At 39.8% G+C, this 16,617-nt stretch overlaps 1 protein-coding gene across 1 annotated transcript in view; it reads right to left on the reverse strand.

The window, feature by feature from the left end:
• LOC123961534 (protection of telomeres protein 1-like) overlaps positions 1–14,626 on the reverse strand; it is a 70,345-nt gene extending 55,719 nt beyond the window's left edge. The window contains exon 1 of the mRNA XM_046037007.1: positions 14,509–14,626. Within this exon, the coding sequence (XP_045892963.1) occupies positions 14,509–14,581 (73 nt within the window). The 5' untranslated portion in view covers positions 14,582–14,626. The remainder of the gene's footprint in view (positions 1–14,508) is intronic.
• Between the last annotated feature and the right edge of the window lie 1,991 nt (positions 14,627–16,617).

A 16,617-nucleotide genomic window follows, 5' to 3' on the forward strand; every position in this document is an offset into this window, starting at 1 on the left:
GACTTTGTAATTGTCTTAATATGGCTCCTCAAATTCAGGTCTGAGTCCATGACCACACCAAGATTTCTGGCTTGATTTGTGGTTCTTAACATTAGAGATTGAAGTCGAGCACTGACTTTCAATCGTTCCTCCCTGGCTCCAAAAACAAGAACTTCAGTTTTATCTTTGTTTAATTGAAGAAAATTCTGGCACATCCAATCGTTGACCTGCTCAATACAGTTACTCAGCGCCTGTATGGGATAATAGTCCCCTGGTGAAATGGTTATGTAAATCTGTGTGTCATCTGCATAATTATGGTTACATATTTTGTTGTTTTTCATAATCTGAGCAAGTGGAAGCATGTAAATGTTAAACAAAAGAGGTCCCAGAATGGAGCCTTGGGGAACTCCACATGTCATTGTCAGCTCAGATGTGTAATTACCTATAGACACAGAGTAGTCCCTGTCCTTTAAGTAGGATTCAAACTAGTTTAGTACTGTGCCAGAAAGTCCAACCCAGTTTTCAAGTCTGTCTAGTAGTATGTTGTGGTCGACCGTGTCGAATGCAGCGCTGAGATCCAATAATACTAAGACTAAAATTCTGCCACTGTCAGTGTTTAAATGGATGTCATTGAAGACCTTGACAAGAGCCAGCTCAGTGCTGTGGTGTGGTCGAAAACCTGACTGGAAGACATCAAAACAGTTATTTAGTGCCAAGAAAGCACTAAGCTGTTGAAAAACAGCGTTTTCAATGATTTTACTTAAAAATGGGAGATTTGATATGGGCCTATAATTGCTCATTAGTGAACTGTCTAGATTGCTCTTTTTTAAGAGTGGCTTAATGACTGCAGTTTTCAGGGCCTGTGGGAAAAGACCTGAGAGAAGAGACATGTTGAGAATTTGTAGTAGATCTGAGGCCATGCATTTAGAAACATTTTTGAAAAAACCTGTTGGCAGAATATCAAGGCAGCATGAGGAGGATTTCAGATGATTTCAGATGTTGTATTACGCAAAGAAAAAACACAAAGCTAGAGTGTTTTTGTTTTGGTATTTTAATTAAAATATTATGTACTGTGCAAATAACACTTCTGTACTGTAGGGGTGTGCCAAAAAAATCGATACAGCAATATATCTTTCTACATTTTTCCATGATACTGTATCAATATTCCAGGCCATCATATCGATTCAAAAAATAAAAAAACAGCTTCCTGTTGATACCAGCACGGCCATGCCCAGTGTACGTGAACGGCCATTAGATGTGCGTGTTCAGTCGTTGTATAGACAGAGATCAACTCTGAAACGCAGCTAAAACGCTGGTGTGGCTCGAGATCGTAAAGTAAACTTTGCTCAGTTTCTTTAGAAATATTAATCAGTTTAGCGCGGATACATTTATTGGTATACCGGACAATAAACTATAATCGTGAAATTCAACAATGAAAGTTACATGTTTAAATGTTGTTTTATAATGAAATAATGATGTTGATGCTTGATGTGTTTGAGATCTGACTGATGACCCTATGCTCCAATGTTGACAATGATGCATTTCAGCAGCTTCAGCTAGCTACCATTCATTTCTCACACAGACAGGAATACCCTAAATCATGGAGGCTCCCATTTATAACGGATGATGACTTCAAAACATATGATGATGTGCTTAAAAGTTTACCGATATTCCAACCACCCAAAAGTTTCAATTTGGCTTTACGAACTAACATTTAGTTATATCTGATCTAATCTGCTGCCAGCTAATTAAAAAAGACAAATTACTAATTAGCTTAGGGATTTCTAATATTTTGCCAAACTGGGAACCATCTATTAGAACCCAAACTTAATGAAGATGGCATACTGTAACATTCACCTATATAGCTCCATTAAATCCTGAGAAACACTAACGTTAGCATTCAAAGAAATCTTTCAAATGTTGATTTACAATGAAAAACACTTAAGTGGCTCCTCTGACTTTGCATCTCCATTGGCAGCTCCATAGCCACACTGTATCCTGCAGGCAAAGTCACAAAAACCCACCTGTGTGATAACATCCTGACACCTGGACCTGCAGGACCTTAACTATACATGCAGCGAGCTGGCCTGTAGCCTCCAGTAGCTGGTTAATTTGTGAACGGTACAGACTAAGCTGTTAGTCAGAGTCCCTCCCACAGAGCAGCAACATATCAGAGACCACCAGTCGGCTGTAAACAGTCTGCTGATCCCCGCGGTGGGACAGCAGCCGATCCCTGCCAAATGACGGGCGGGCCACCCCGAACAGACGGCATCCTTCTTGCTCCTCTGAGCGTCACAGAAACCCACTGCTCAGCTGCTCCGGGACACTCATTAACATAGAGGGTAACTCAAGTTCATCCCATCCCAACATCATTCATGAGGAACAGAGCGGCTGAGAAGGACAGAGGATAGATCTCCAAACAGAAGCAATTAGGACTGCAAACCAGACATGACCGTTATGGTGGGAGGACACTCAATGGTTGCAAGTTGAGTAAATAAATAGGTGAAATTTATTTAATATAATATATAGCACCTTTCTCAGAGCAAGGTCTCAAAGTGCTTCACAAAAGTAAAATCCCCTCATTAGACAATGTGACTTCCTCGAGTGCCACCGAGTGAGACACAATGTTCCATAGCAGCTCGGAAAGTGTAAGTCACATCTATTTATGGCAGTAATTTAATTTATTCGATTTTCGATTGATTCCTGCCATATACAGCTGGAATTGAATGATTAGTTGATAGACAGAAAGTGAATCCACAATTCTGATCATTTTGGTTCAAACATTCTCTTGTTCATGTGACATCTTGCTGCTTTTCTCTGTTTTAAATCATTGGATATCTTTGGGTTTCGCACTGTTGGTCCAACAAACCAACACATTTGAAGTCTTTAACACCACGGATGGAAAAATTGTGATAAAGTTAAGGCTGTTTGTAGTCTTTGTAAAATGTGAAAGCAATACATTTAAAGTTACCACTGCAACAAATCTGAGGAGTCACCTGTTAGCTCTGATGTCTTAAACAAAAAAAGCCAATTTGTATTCTGCAATTTCAATTTCAAAACACTTTATTTATCCCGAGGGGCAATTGCAGAGGCGTGTGCATTAGTACGATTTAAACTGTGTATGCGTCATGTGCTATTTAGGTTTATTGTAATTTTCCAGGCTTACTAGAAAATCCAACAATGAGTCAAAAAGACAAGACTGGAGAAAAGTCTAAATTGGAACAAAGTAAACTCATTTGCATGTTAGACTTAAATTCTAAACATGTGAGGTGCCATATGAAATTGTTTTACAGCCTGGATCTGGCACCTGCGCCCGTAGGGTTACACTTAAGGTGGCTATCATCAATATTTATCAAATGACAACGTGAAACCAATGTGACAACGTGAAAAGGGGTCGCTTGTAGGGATGAACCTACAGAGAATTATCAGCTGAATCTGCAGATTCTGGTTTTATAGAGCTTTATAGTGAGTTTCAGTTTATCATATAGCTGTCATTTTTGCTCGTTTCATGTTCACGGTCGACACATTCAGAGGATCACAAAACTTAACGTAGAGTTATAAATAGCACAACATCACAGTGCACTGTACATGACTCCCACCATCCACTGAGAAACAAACTAAACTCTTAACTCGCATATTTAGTTGCTGTTTTACAATCTCCAATTTCCAAAGCACACTCATTAATTATGGACAGAGGAGAACTCCAACACACACAGCTCAGTGCTGGCTGCAACCTGAAGGTTCATTTTCTACAACATAAAGCCTCCAGCTGCCACAGGCGTATGCTCCAGCAGTTTCACCTATTCAATAAATAAAAAATAAACTCACACAGCTCAGCAGGTGATTTCAGGGGGTTTTATCAGGTCAGGAACAGCTTGCAGGTGCACAGTGGAGGGAGTGTGTCAAGGGAGAGCAGCTCTGCAGCTCTCAAAGAACCCCATTTATTAAAACCTTTTAAAACCACACTTCAGCACAGAGTCGCAGGCTCTCTGTGGACGAGAGCAGAAAAAAAAGTAACAGATGGACAGAAAGACACAGGACAGACACTCCCGTTTAAATTGTCTCTCATCCACATTAGACTTCCTCCAAGATAAGAAAAAAGTAGAAGGTTACATTTTTTAAAAAGCCACTTGGTTGCTGCTTCTAACTTTACTTTGGACCTTAGTCAAAACTATATCAACTATTTTCCTAATTGCTGAAAATCTGCTGTCCGAGATTCCAAAGAAGGCAGTAGGGCCGCAACTAATGATTGTTTGAGTAGTCAACTAATCTGTTAATTATTTATTCGATTAGTCGACTAGTCACGATTATTTTTGTCACCCCCTAACCCTAACCAAACCAACCTAACCAATTTAACTAATTAACATATCTTACAAGTAAATTACTGATCTCCAACACACAGCCTAACTCGCTAACGTCACCATTAAGTGAACGAGGTTTACTATTCAGAATAACCACAAGTATCAACGTCAGGGGGAAACCAGGGAAGAAGACAAGAGTAGGATTCTCCTATAATTCATTGATTTATATTAACTTTAAAACTTTTAACAAAGATTTTTGCTTTGGAACTATATAAAATAAAAGCAAATTAAAAGCAAGTACTATAACCACAACTGTACACTAACAATGAAATGTCTATTAAGAACAATAAAGCAACAGTCCCCTTTCATAATACTTATAGTTATAACTCAGTGGAGAATGTTCTGTAGGCTACATCATGTTCCTTCATTTACTTTAAATCATTATTCAGATTGTAAAGACAAAATAACAGAGGTACAAACATTGAAACTATCTTACATTTGTGGCCTTTCTTCCTCTGTCGTTGCTGCTCTGTTGCTGCTGCTGCAGTGGTCTGTGCAACTGGGAACAAGGGACTCCGTGGGCGTGACTGGGCGGCCTGCCGGCACCGCTAACCTCACGGGCGCTTGTGGAGCTTCTCAACCCCAAAAACGTTTCAACATCAACTTTCGTAAGACTGACAATATTCAAATTCTACACAGTTGATTTCTCAGCTCAAAACTTCTCAAAACTGTATTTATTAATGAAATAGCGCCTGAAACTTATAAAAACAAAACCGTTCTGTCTCTTTATCCCATTGCTTTCCGCTTCTTGCATGAAAGCTTCTTCTTCGTGAGTAGTCTTACAGTCAAGCAGTCATGGCAGGCTTCCCCCAGCACTTCCTGCAGTGCACTGCAGTTAGAAATGAACAACCAGAAATGTTCTTAATAAGAAGATTGCTATCTCTCCCTTAAACAGCCTCTCTGTAACAACGCGTCGACAGATCAACATTGTCGATTAACGTGTCTATGTGGAGTTTATAGTTTGCTGAATTAATGCAGTTTTAAGTAATGCTTTCCACGTCTGTGTAGCTGCGAGGGTCCACCTGACGTAAATGTACCTTTTGGTCTTTGCAGACAAGCACGTCGCTGTTATTGGCTGATATTATCTTACTGCACATATTGAAGCAGTGTACATTTTTTGTTGATGAGTAACAAGGAATTAAACCCTCTAACCCCGATAGAGTTGGTGCCTTGTTGAAGTCAGAACTGAAGAACATTTTTTCTTTTCATGCCGTTTCATCTCATTCCTCATCAGAAGAGTCTTAAAATATTCAGTATTTCAGAAGAACTGGAGGAGGTACAATGTCGGTCTGTGTAGTAGAGATGTTTTTTATCTTTGCAACCCCACAAATCATCTGTCTTATCTCCTCACCCTCAGGTTGAAAACACAGATCTAAGAGGTTTATTTCCATGCAGACTGAAGGAGTTTCCTCTGCAGTAGGACTCAGAGAAATCCTCCCAGAGGGCAGTGAGAGATGAACCTTCTCACATCAGCAGCAGCTGATAAGAGGAAGCTAACACAGGTTCAATAACACAAACAGAAACAGGATGGCATGCCACACTATGAACAACATAATAATTAGGGCTGCAACTAGTATTTTCATTATTGATTAACGCTTAGATTAACTGACTTGTCTATAACCTGAGAAAACTAAAACTGAAAAATGACCACAATCACAATATCCAAGAGCACAACGTCGTAAAATGTATTTTCTTTATCTGATCAACAATCCAAAACTGAAAAGTGTATTTTACTTTATTTTTTATACAAAGCAGTCAATTCTGATGCGTGAGAACCTAAAACATCAAATGTTCTCAAACATCCAGCTGAGCTTATAGAACAGACTCCCTGCACAGCACTTACACAACCAAACTGATGATGAATTTGCTTTGAAACTCATTTTTTAGACACTTTTCTAGTCGACAGATTCTGTCGACTAGAGTCTAATGTGTCCTGTTTAACAGATCCGATGGTGAAGAAAGTCACTGTGCCGGTTCCTGTGCCACAGGTGCAATTGACACAGAATCCCGATCGTATATCAACAATAAAAACAGCTAAAACAGACAAAAAAGAAACAATTTAACTACGTAGCCTTCTTAACCATAGCAGAAGGACAACTAAACAAATAAGCAAAATCTGAACAAGTAAGCAAAATCAAACGCTCTTATTCTGAAAGGCTCCATGTAGGATATGTAGCTCCCACAGAGCGGAGCAGAACGTGCTCACAGAGAGCGGTTATCCATAGTTGAAGGACACAAAATGACAAATTAACTTGTTAACAACGTGCAGGCCAAACGCTCCGCTGCTGAAACACTTGTGTGAGTTGACACCGGACAAAACCGCAGCACAGCCGCTGCCTGGGTCGGTTCGGCTGGCGCCATTATCCCACACGTTTTCCTCCAGTTCATTTGTTGTTGTAGAACGTAGACGGCCTGTGCCTGCTCTGATTGGTGAGTAGGACTGTAATTGTATATAATTGTATAATTGCTTATATAGCTGTTTAATTAACCTGCATTTTTATCGCCATCTTCGCAATTAGCTTATCGCGTTCTTTCAAATCGCAATTTTGATTTGAAAACGATTAATCGTACAACCTTAGTCCTGATCAGTTCAGTCACACGATGTCTAAACAATAACAACTCAATAAATATGTGGCCTTTGCTGTGTGATTAAGCACCTCTGCTCTTCTCCCCTGAATGTCATATTCTATAATGTTGGTCAGCCATCTTTATTAAATTTGTCATGTGCTTATGGTTTATTCTTATCTGTTGATATTTTTTTGTTTTTTTGTATACTCGTTATTATAACTCAGTGTTGCCCACACATTGATTTATTTGTGGTGGCCCGCCACATTATCAGTGCTGACCGCCACATATTGATTTTCGATTTTTATTAATTTTTTTTTTTTTTTACTATTTAAAATGGGGAAAATCAAATTTGATTGTCAGTATCGGGGACCCAACTTCAAAGAAGTTATAGGCAAGCATGTAAGGAGCCTAGCTAAGAAGAATAGCTATGTTAATGTTAGAAACAGTTTGGATGTCTAAGTTAGCACTTTTATACCTTAGTTTCTATTAAGAGAAATATATTATTCATTGCACCCACCCAGTTACAGTGCACCAGCGGTACCAGACTTAATTACCAAAAACTTGCATGAGCCTCATGTTTTACCTGTAAGAGTCACATTTTAACACCTATGTCAAAACGTTATATTTCCACACCACAGAGCATCTCTCCAGCCTGGCTGCTGACAACTCTGTCAGATGAATTGTGAGTCTCACTGGACGGCAAAGAGCAGGTTATTTACCCGACTTTGCTAACATTTAGCACCGGAGCTGAGCTGCCGTCCTTTTCCATCACATTGGTGATTCAACTGACAAAAAGCAAGTCAACTCATGGGCTTCGTGACTGATTAATTGAATTATTGACATTTAGGGGGCAGCCCTAGTTTAAAGCTTAAAAAAGTAAGCCAACATGTCATGGTAAACCTCACAGTGTTGAAATGAAGACTACGGATTTGTATATGTTAGGTCACAGCTGTTGCTTCCAAGTTGTGCAGTTTTGAAAAGCTGACTTGAAAATAGGGCTGCACGATATTGGAAAAAACTATATTTTTCTTTTCTGCGATATATATTGCGATATGAAAAAAATACAATACGTTTCACCACATTACTTCAGTTGCTCTATTTGAAAATAATTGAGCATCCTAAATGAATTGATCAACTGATCGAGAATAATATTGGGATTGCTAGCTCACTGTGCATGCAGAGCCTGCTCGGCACTCACTAGTTACAAACTGTGTATCCAAGAACTCTTTAATCGGAGTGAATGATGTGACATCTGACAAACTTGAAATGAGAACTGTCCAAGTTTTCCTTTTCTATCAAGCAGCAAAAAAGTTGAGGTGGTTGAGTTAATTTGACTTGCTTGATATTGCACTGTTCTGCGATGTGACTATTGTGCAAGAGCACATTGCGATGACAATGTTCCGGCGATATATTGTGCAGCCCTACTTGAAAACCTCTCAGGACGCGGAGTTCAAAAATATGACCTTAATGATGATTTACGCTACTTCTAGAAGCAGAGTACCGACTGCAGGTCCCACAGTGATCAGTTTTATTGGCTTAATGGAGATGGTTGTAGGTTTTAAGAAGTTCCTATGAAGGTACACTTCACTGAAAAAATTATTTCTGCATAAATGTATGGCTGTCAGATAAGACGGCAGACTCAGCAGATCTGTAATTACTGTAACAACGACGATGACAACTTAATGTAATTTAACTGCACAGGTTTTTTGTAGAATAAAAATTACAGCCCATCATGGTAAGGAAGTAAAGAAAGGCTGACACACATCGGGAGCAAATGTTTACACACATCATAATTCATTCGGTAATTTCATTTGAATATATTATGATAATTCTCAAATAAAAGACAGAAGTTATTCAAATAAAGACAGAGATGCTTAGAAAGGTTCCCTAAAATAATTGAGGGGTGGAATTACCTGCACTGTAATGTCTCAGTTGATAAACTCAGAATAATGTACATTTCCACAGCACTGATTCCATCAGTACAACAACAGAATCATATCACACTCTCCACTCTGCTAAAAAACTTTCTCTTTGTAATCCTAATACTGCTCTCATTTAATTTCAACTGCTTGTACTTTGTCAGGCGTTTAATGTGAAACATCTGCAGGAAGGGTTGTTTCATTGACAGTAACGTAACACTGATCATAAATGGCAGAGTATGTCCTTTGAGTTACTGGAAGGCATACATTGTGAAAGCTACCCAACACTTTATTTAAAAATGCAGTTATTCCATATCTATTAACAATATTTACATGTATTGTAAGCTATAAATGCTTCAACCCCGATCACTACTGCACAGACTATGGCTACCAGCCATACCCAGGTACAGAAGGAGGAAGTAGAGACATATTGTCCGTCTTTAAATACAGTCTTTAGGCTCAACAGCATAGCAGATTTGTGTAGGTAACACATATATCGCAGCAATTTCACAATTAGCAAGAAATTCCCCCATTGCTCAGCTTCAAAAAAGCCGTTTTTCCATTACCAGTACCGCCTAAACTCGCCTCGCCTCGCCTCTACTCGCCTCTACTCGGTTTGGCCGTGCTCCGTTTTCCATTGCAGACAGTACCCAGAGATCGTACCCCTCAATGTAGCTGGTCGTCATAGCAACGTCACGCACAACTGCCGCAACGTAATGTTCAATGCGACACACACACCAGCGACCAATAAACAGCTGTCACTTAGGGCTGGGCGATATGGCCAAGAAGGCTTTCACGATAAAAACATTTCATATCATTCGATAATCGATAATTATCACGATAAATGTAAAGTCGCTATTTCTTTCAAGTTTAAAGGCTGAGTTTTGTTCCTGACTGAAAATTGAAGAAACCGGATGGTTAATTATGTGGTTCAACTTTTCTTCATGGTCAGAATGGGAGAAACACTTGATTCTAAACAGCGAATCACTTAACAAATCTGAGGGAGAACATTCAAAATTAAAGCTGCAAGCAGCGTTGTGCGGGCCCTCGCATTTGGAGCGCGACGGGGTGTGAGGCAACCACGCTGCATATTCTTGAGCTCTGCCGGTGCGGCTGTCAATTTGCTACGCGCTTCGGACGCTGCATAAAGGTGTTATACGTCACTTCCTGTGTCTCCTTTGTGCCGCTACATAGCCCTTGGCGCTATGACTATAAATGAATATTGCTTGACGGGGCGGGACAGTTATCAAGCACGTAAAGTTTTGTGCAGATGTGAGCATGCACATTGAAGTTACTTCGCCCTGTGTCATGGCGAAGAGTTGATCTTTGACGCCACGGGTACGCCCATTGACGAAAACTCACAGATAGCGCAACTTCTCATCGTCAATGACTTTAGAAGGCACAGCAGAAAATTGAGTAGTTTTATAACTAAACTAGTCCATCCATCGTCAACCGCTTATCCTGCACATCCACACCTAAGGACAATTTAGGGTTGGGGCAACTGGGGTTTGAACCCACGACCTTCTTGCTGTGAGGCAACAGGGCTAACCACTGCACCACCGTGCCACCATAACTAAACTTGTATATCTTTTTTCAGTCCCTTTTCCGCAACAAAATAAATCAAATCGAGCTGAGCTGGTACCGTGCAGTGGAAAAGGGGCTAAAATCCCAACAACAGGGCCACCCCGCCGCCTCCCGAAATAATGGGTTTACCAGCTCAGTTACTTTTGGTTCCAGTTCTGCTGATATTCACGCTGCATACAAATATACTTTTTCTTTGTCACTTAAGTAATAAGATCCACAAGCTCAGCCAAATGTATGTCATATCTTTCAAGTCAGCATTCTTTAACAAATTTTGAGCTTTGTGTATCAGCATCAACTGCAAATTAAAACTGTTGAGCAGATCAGAAAACAGGAAGGTTTATTACTAACATATGATGATATATAAAAACATGCAAAAACTATATATAGAAATAAAGTTTCAAATGAAGGCCTGGTTCTTGCATTTGAAGCAAATAATGTCAGTCAACGCTTGGTGTAAGGGTGACGTTGGCGTAGGGAACATTTTGATATTACACCCATATCTTATTGTTGTATTATTACAAAATACTTATCTTTAAAAATACAGTGAGTGACAAACACTGATCTCCTTTATGAGTCATTTTTTCTTATACAATGCCTCGGCGTCAGAAATCAACAGACGATGTGAATTAATCCACTCTGCCAAATCTCAGCTAATCAGGACGGAGCGAGGCAGAGGGGAAAACAAACATGTCAGACCGAGAGTGACGGTCGCGTTGAGACGCTGCCTTGCAGGTGTTTTTTTTTTTGTTTTTTTTTTTCCCCATCTCTGACAAACAGCCACTGTGTGTCAAAATCACAAACTGTCCTCTCTGTTCGCTCAGCCGACGCCGGAACGTTTGCCAAGACACAAACTTTATTTATTCCACATTTGCATAATCTTTGTCTTTCTCTCTTTTTGTGGGGATGAGAGAGAGAGAGAGGCTCAACAGAAGCAGAAATAACCAGAATATCAGAATACCAGAATAACTCTGGAGAGAGGATTGTCCCAGCGTAAGGGTATCCACGCTGGAGTGAGCGGTGGTATGTTTCTGCATGAAGAACCAGTAGCTGACAGACATGATGCTCCAACACCTACACCACAGCCACTTCCTGTTCATCTGTCACAGGTTCTCAAACTCAAATGGATACAGAGTGGTATTTCGTACTTGAGGAACTCTGGCTGAGTATAAATACTGTAGTACAGATAGCAGCATGCAGAGGGCATTGTAACAAAACCACAACAAAAGAGTCTGCCAACAACAGATGTCTTACAGCTAGTGAAACCACCAACAAATTGTAAGACATTATTCAAATGTAAATAAAGTTGTGCCTCTTGCAATTTTAAGATTGCTATTTCAATGTAAAAATTATTCATCTTTGAGCGGTAAATTCAATCTGTCAGTGTGACTTACACATATCATTACAGAGCCATCAACATGTCACATAGTCATTTTCCAGACCGTTTGTTTTACTGAGTTTTATGCACAATTGACGCAAGAACATGTATCTTAAGGATTCTGTTCTTTCAGTCTCTTCAGCAGTAAAGAGTCTGGATTCTCTTTTATATAAGGTTTCAGGTGAAAAGGGTGAAAAAAGTGACAGGTGGTCTCTGAAATGCTGCAGCCATCAAGGCAAAGAGGAGAAATGCCTGGACGCCACAGCCAGATGAAAGTCAATGTCCTCACCCGCTCATACAGAGCTGTCCAGCGGGAGGCTGCCAGGGTCATGCATTGTGATCTGTCCCACAGCGAGCTGTCGCCACTTCAAAAGCAGGAGGGAGCGCTCGGCTTTTAACTCTCAGAGGCGGGTGGAGACAGGATGAGTAAGCACTCCAGAGCTCATTAATATTTGTCTGCAGATCCACACAGAAGGAGGAGTGGAGAGAAGAATCCATGAGCTGAATGATCTCTTCTTCTCAGCTTTAGCCCTCCACCCAGAACTAAAACAGCATTTTTCTCCTCCCACAACGGTGCTTTAGCAAAACAGCCCACTTGGTGTTCCAGTATGTACAGGGTAGCGATACTGATTACGGCTGCAACTAAGGATTATTTTCAGAATCAATTAATCTGCCGATAAGTTTCACGATTAATCGACTAAACATTTAGTCTATAAAATCAAATGTCAAGAAATTGTGAAAAATTACTATTAAGTTACGTTATAAGTCGCGGTGGATATTTTAGAGAGCCAGAGAGAGGCGGGGCAAGCCGGGGTGTTTACCTGAGGTGTAGGTGTGTGTGAATGTGTGGGGAGAAGAGAATCCCGAGGCAGGTGCAACGAATACTTAAAAACAATAATAAGAATGTTTGTGGACATTAAAACCTGCTTTCACAGGATGGTATAATGTGAAAATTTGAGATTTTTCCTGGGGGGGGGCAGGGGTTTACAATCCCGATGCCGGATCTGTCAGCCATCGCCGATAATCGAATCGCAGCCCTCTGAATCGTAATCGAATCGAATTGTGAGGTGCCCAGAGATTCCCACCCCAATTGACAATAAAGCACAATTAAATTTGGGTTTAATTACATTGATCAAAGGTCTTAGCTGATGCGAGGCATCCGTTTGTTTTGTTTTCAGGTACTTACATGAGTGAGTGCTGAGTCGGATATCTCAGAGCGACGTGAACACTATTTACAAGTCACAAACTCATAATTATATTAACTCCAACATGACATGAACAAGGCATAAACGCCCACATACAAACTCCAAAGAACTCAACAGGAAATCATCTTAGTGACATTGGTTGCACCGGCCACTTTTATTAAAGACCTGTTGCTGTTTGCTTTAGAAAGCAAAGTAAATTGTGATGCAATCATGTGCTCTAGAGCAAACAAAAAAAAAAAACGCTAAATCTATTTTCTGAGTCATCTGATTAACCGAGCAGCACACCTCAATAAAATATCAACAGTAAAAATAGACAGGGCTATTTCCGAACACAATCACAACCTATGTGAACAGAGATAGTGGAAGAAATAGGTGGAAAATAAGCTCTAAGGTGGCTCATTATGGCTGCAGACTGCTGCATCTTATCTATATTATTTCAAACACTGAATCACTGCATAAGGTCAAATTAAAGGTATAGTAAAGTAAAATTACATCAGCACAGAAAACCAACTCGACAGGTATACTAATTTCATTGGGGAACAAAGAGGCAGTGATGCATCTCTGGTGTTTGTTTTGAATACTGGTTTCATTGATGGTGGAGATGACAGGTTGAGATGCTAAAACAACTAAGACATCCGTCACATGAAGAATGAGGAGAAAAAAAAACACAAAGTTATATGAACGGAGGAAGATATTAGTGCCATAGGCAAGCGATGTCAAACGGGTGGCGAGTCAACTGACATATAGCACGATGTCATTAGTGTTGCACTGGCACATACCACTCCGACTGGTGACAAATGCCACTGTTGGTACAGCTGCATGCCACCTAAAAACAGCATCTAGTTCCACTGGCAGGTGCCACTTTTCACCAGCAGGACACTGCTGGAGTTAGCTTCTGATTAGCCATTAAGGGAAACTCAGGTCCAGATCAAAAGCCACTATGCCTAGAACTGTCAAATCCGGACTTGATTTTCCCAAAGAGGCTGGAGAGTCTTTATAACGCAGTTTCATATTTGTGAAACCATTAATTCTATTTGTGAATATTACAATGTATATGTTTTTTCGCATGTAGACCACATTAGACCAGGTCCAGATCAAAAACCAGACTCTGTCTAGTTGTCAAATCTGGACTAGATTATTCCACAGAGGCTAAAGTTTCTACCAGCAGGTAGCAGGTAAGTAGACACCTGCCACTCATGGGATGAACGCTATCTGTCAGCGGAACAGGGACATGGTACATGTAAGCCATCATAACATATCAGTGGGAAGTGGTATGTGCTAGTGTAACACCAAAGACCTGCAGGTCAAAGTGCCAGCCACAAAGCACCAGTCAAGGAGAGTGGTATCTGCCAGCAGAACACCAGTGACATGCTGTTTATAAGAGCCATGAGCCAGCAGAACTATAATCAGCAGTAGAGTAACGTTACCATCGTCAAGTAATTCTTGATAAAAGTTAAGATAATTAACCAACGGAGCTAAGGCGCTATATTAGGTACTGTATAACAGGTTAACGTTACCTAGTTGTTGCTCTGTTGGTCCACCTGTCACCGTCCGTGTCAAGGAAGAGTAATAAACAACTACTGCAAACATGAACAGTGACCATAAACCGATTCATTCATGCAGTTACTTCACATATCTAAAGATCGGCTATAACAAGTTAACTGTTAGCTTAGTTAGTTAGCCTGCTAGCCAACTTTAGCAAACACTCACGTTACCAGTCAAGGCACATAATGATCTTACATGACAGGTATACATATCAGACTATATATAGTGTTGAAGTAAGCTAGTGAACAAAGGAAAACTGTAAGAACGCGTAGCGACCGAGCTATAAGTTACCCTGTTCTGTCGTTCAGTCGAACGTCAAGTGAACTCCATTCAAAAATCATTCGCTTTTAAGTTGTATTGATTCTCTGCAGCCATGCATCGAAAATAGAAGATAATGTACATGTTTTTATGACTAAATAAACGAAATTGGCAAATTCGGCAAACATACAATCCATAATGCAGCACGTTATTTAAATAATATTTCACATTTCCCCTCGGACTGCATGCCATGGAAATTAGCATGATTTGTGGGGAAAGGAAGACTGCGAGCACCAACAAAACAACACAAATACAACTACAACATTTCGGATACAGTTAATAAAAGGACAATCGTAGTGGAATGACCATCTTTAGCAGTCATTATGTCGGGAACGGAAACACACCATTACATGCTGATAATAAAAGAGGAAAACTTACGGCTGCAGTGGTCCGGTTTGTTTTCCCTCGCTTGGTTTCGAATTGACAGGCTGCTGTAATGCGCATGCGTGGATAAATAAACGTTAGCAAGGGAAAGTATTGAAAGTAATAAAATGAATACAATCATAGAAACAATTATTTAAAAACAAAATAATAACACTTTAAAAAATGCCAAATTTAAAATTGTATAAATATGTAATTACATAAAATCCTCACAAGTCATACATATAAAAAACATTGTTTTACTAGGCCTACTTTAAGTTGTGTTTAATCAGTAAACTAAACACGTTCTTTTTTTCTGAACCTTTATTTTAATTGTTTTTATTGTCAACTGAAAAAAAAAAAGTCCCTCCACATTCATCTCTTAATCTTGAAATAAGAGTTCATCTGCTCTCAGTGACTTATACTTAAACTGACATTGTACTTTTTAAGTTCTTCAAATCATAAATTCTTCCACATCCACTGTTCATACAGATGGATACATATATATTCCAACTGTTTTCAGTGCTTACACTTCAACAATATCTACCTGACAATAATACACTTTAACTGACACTTAACTGATAGTAACTCCTATGAGGAATTCCACTTCAACTGAACCATCCAGTTCAATTTGTCACTAAAACTTCAACTAACATTTCAATTCCTTCCAGCACTGAAACTGAATTGAATATTTAACTGGCCAATCACAGCACAGCATAGGATTCGCTCAAACTGTGGTCCGACCTTTTTATATACAGTCAATGGGGTCCGACACTTTCATGGTTGCGCTCAATTGTCGCCAGCGTCTTTTTTCAATTCATTGCGATGGGAGCGCCACGTTTTTAGAACATTGGTAAAAAACGCAAAATGCAAATGCAAAAAGAGTCGTTTTCTAGCTTGATATGGTCAAACGCTGTTCCTGGGGCACTTGTAACAGTTACAGTCGCTACCGGAGAGGTTGAAAAGAGAAGTACGATTTATTCTCTTTCCAAAACCTAAAATAAAATAAAGACAAATGTCGACCGTGGATTGATCCTAATGTAATGTTAGTTAGCTAACGCAAGCTAACTTCCTACTGAATGTAACGTTATAAAGCCCTACTGTTCTGCTTTTTAATGATTGTAATAATGAATAGAGGCCTACCCAGCTCTACAGGAACAGTGTTGATCCTTAATGTCGTTGTCTTTTGTCTCAGTCGTCGGGGGATGTGATGGTCTGTTTGAGTCAGTTTGAGTCAGTCTGAGTCAGTCTGACAGCCTGAATACAAACAATAAATAAATAAATAATGCAACTGCAAAACTGTCTGCTTCTTTCTGTGATCGCTTTTCCCAACAAACTTGACAATATTTCTCTGAGGAGTGCAGTAATAGACAGTGGCAGCGCCGACAGTTTGTCGGACTTAG

The sequence above is a fragment of the Micropterus dolomieu genome, linkage group LG22 (assembly GCF_021292245.1).
Source record: "Micropterus dolomieu isolate WLL.071019.BEF.003 ecotype Adirondacks linkage group LG22, ASM2129224v1, whole genome shotgun sequence".
NCBI lineage: Eukaryota > Metazoa > Chordata > Actinopteri > Centrarchiformes > Centrarchidae > Micropterus > Micropterus dolomieu.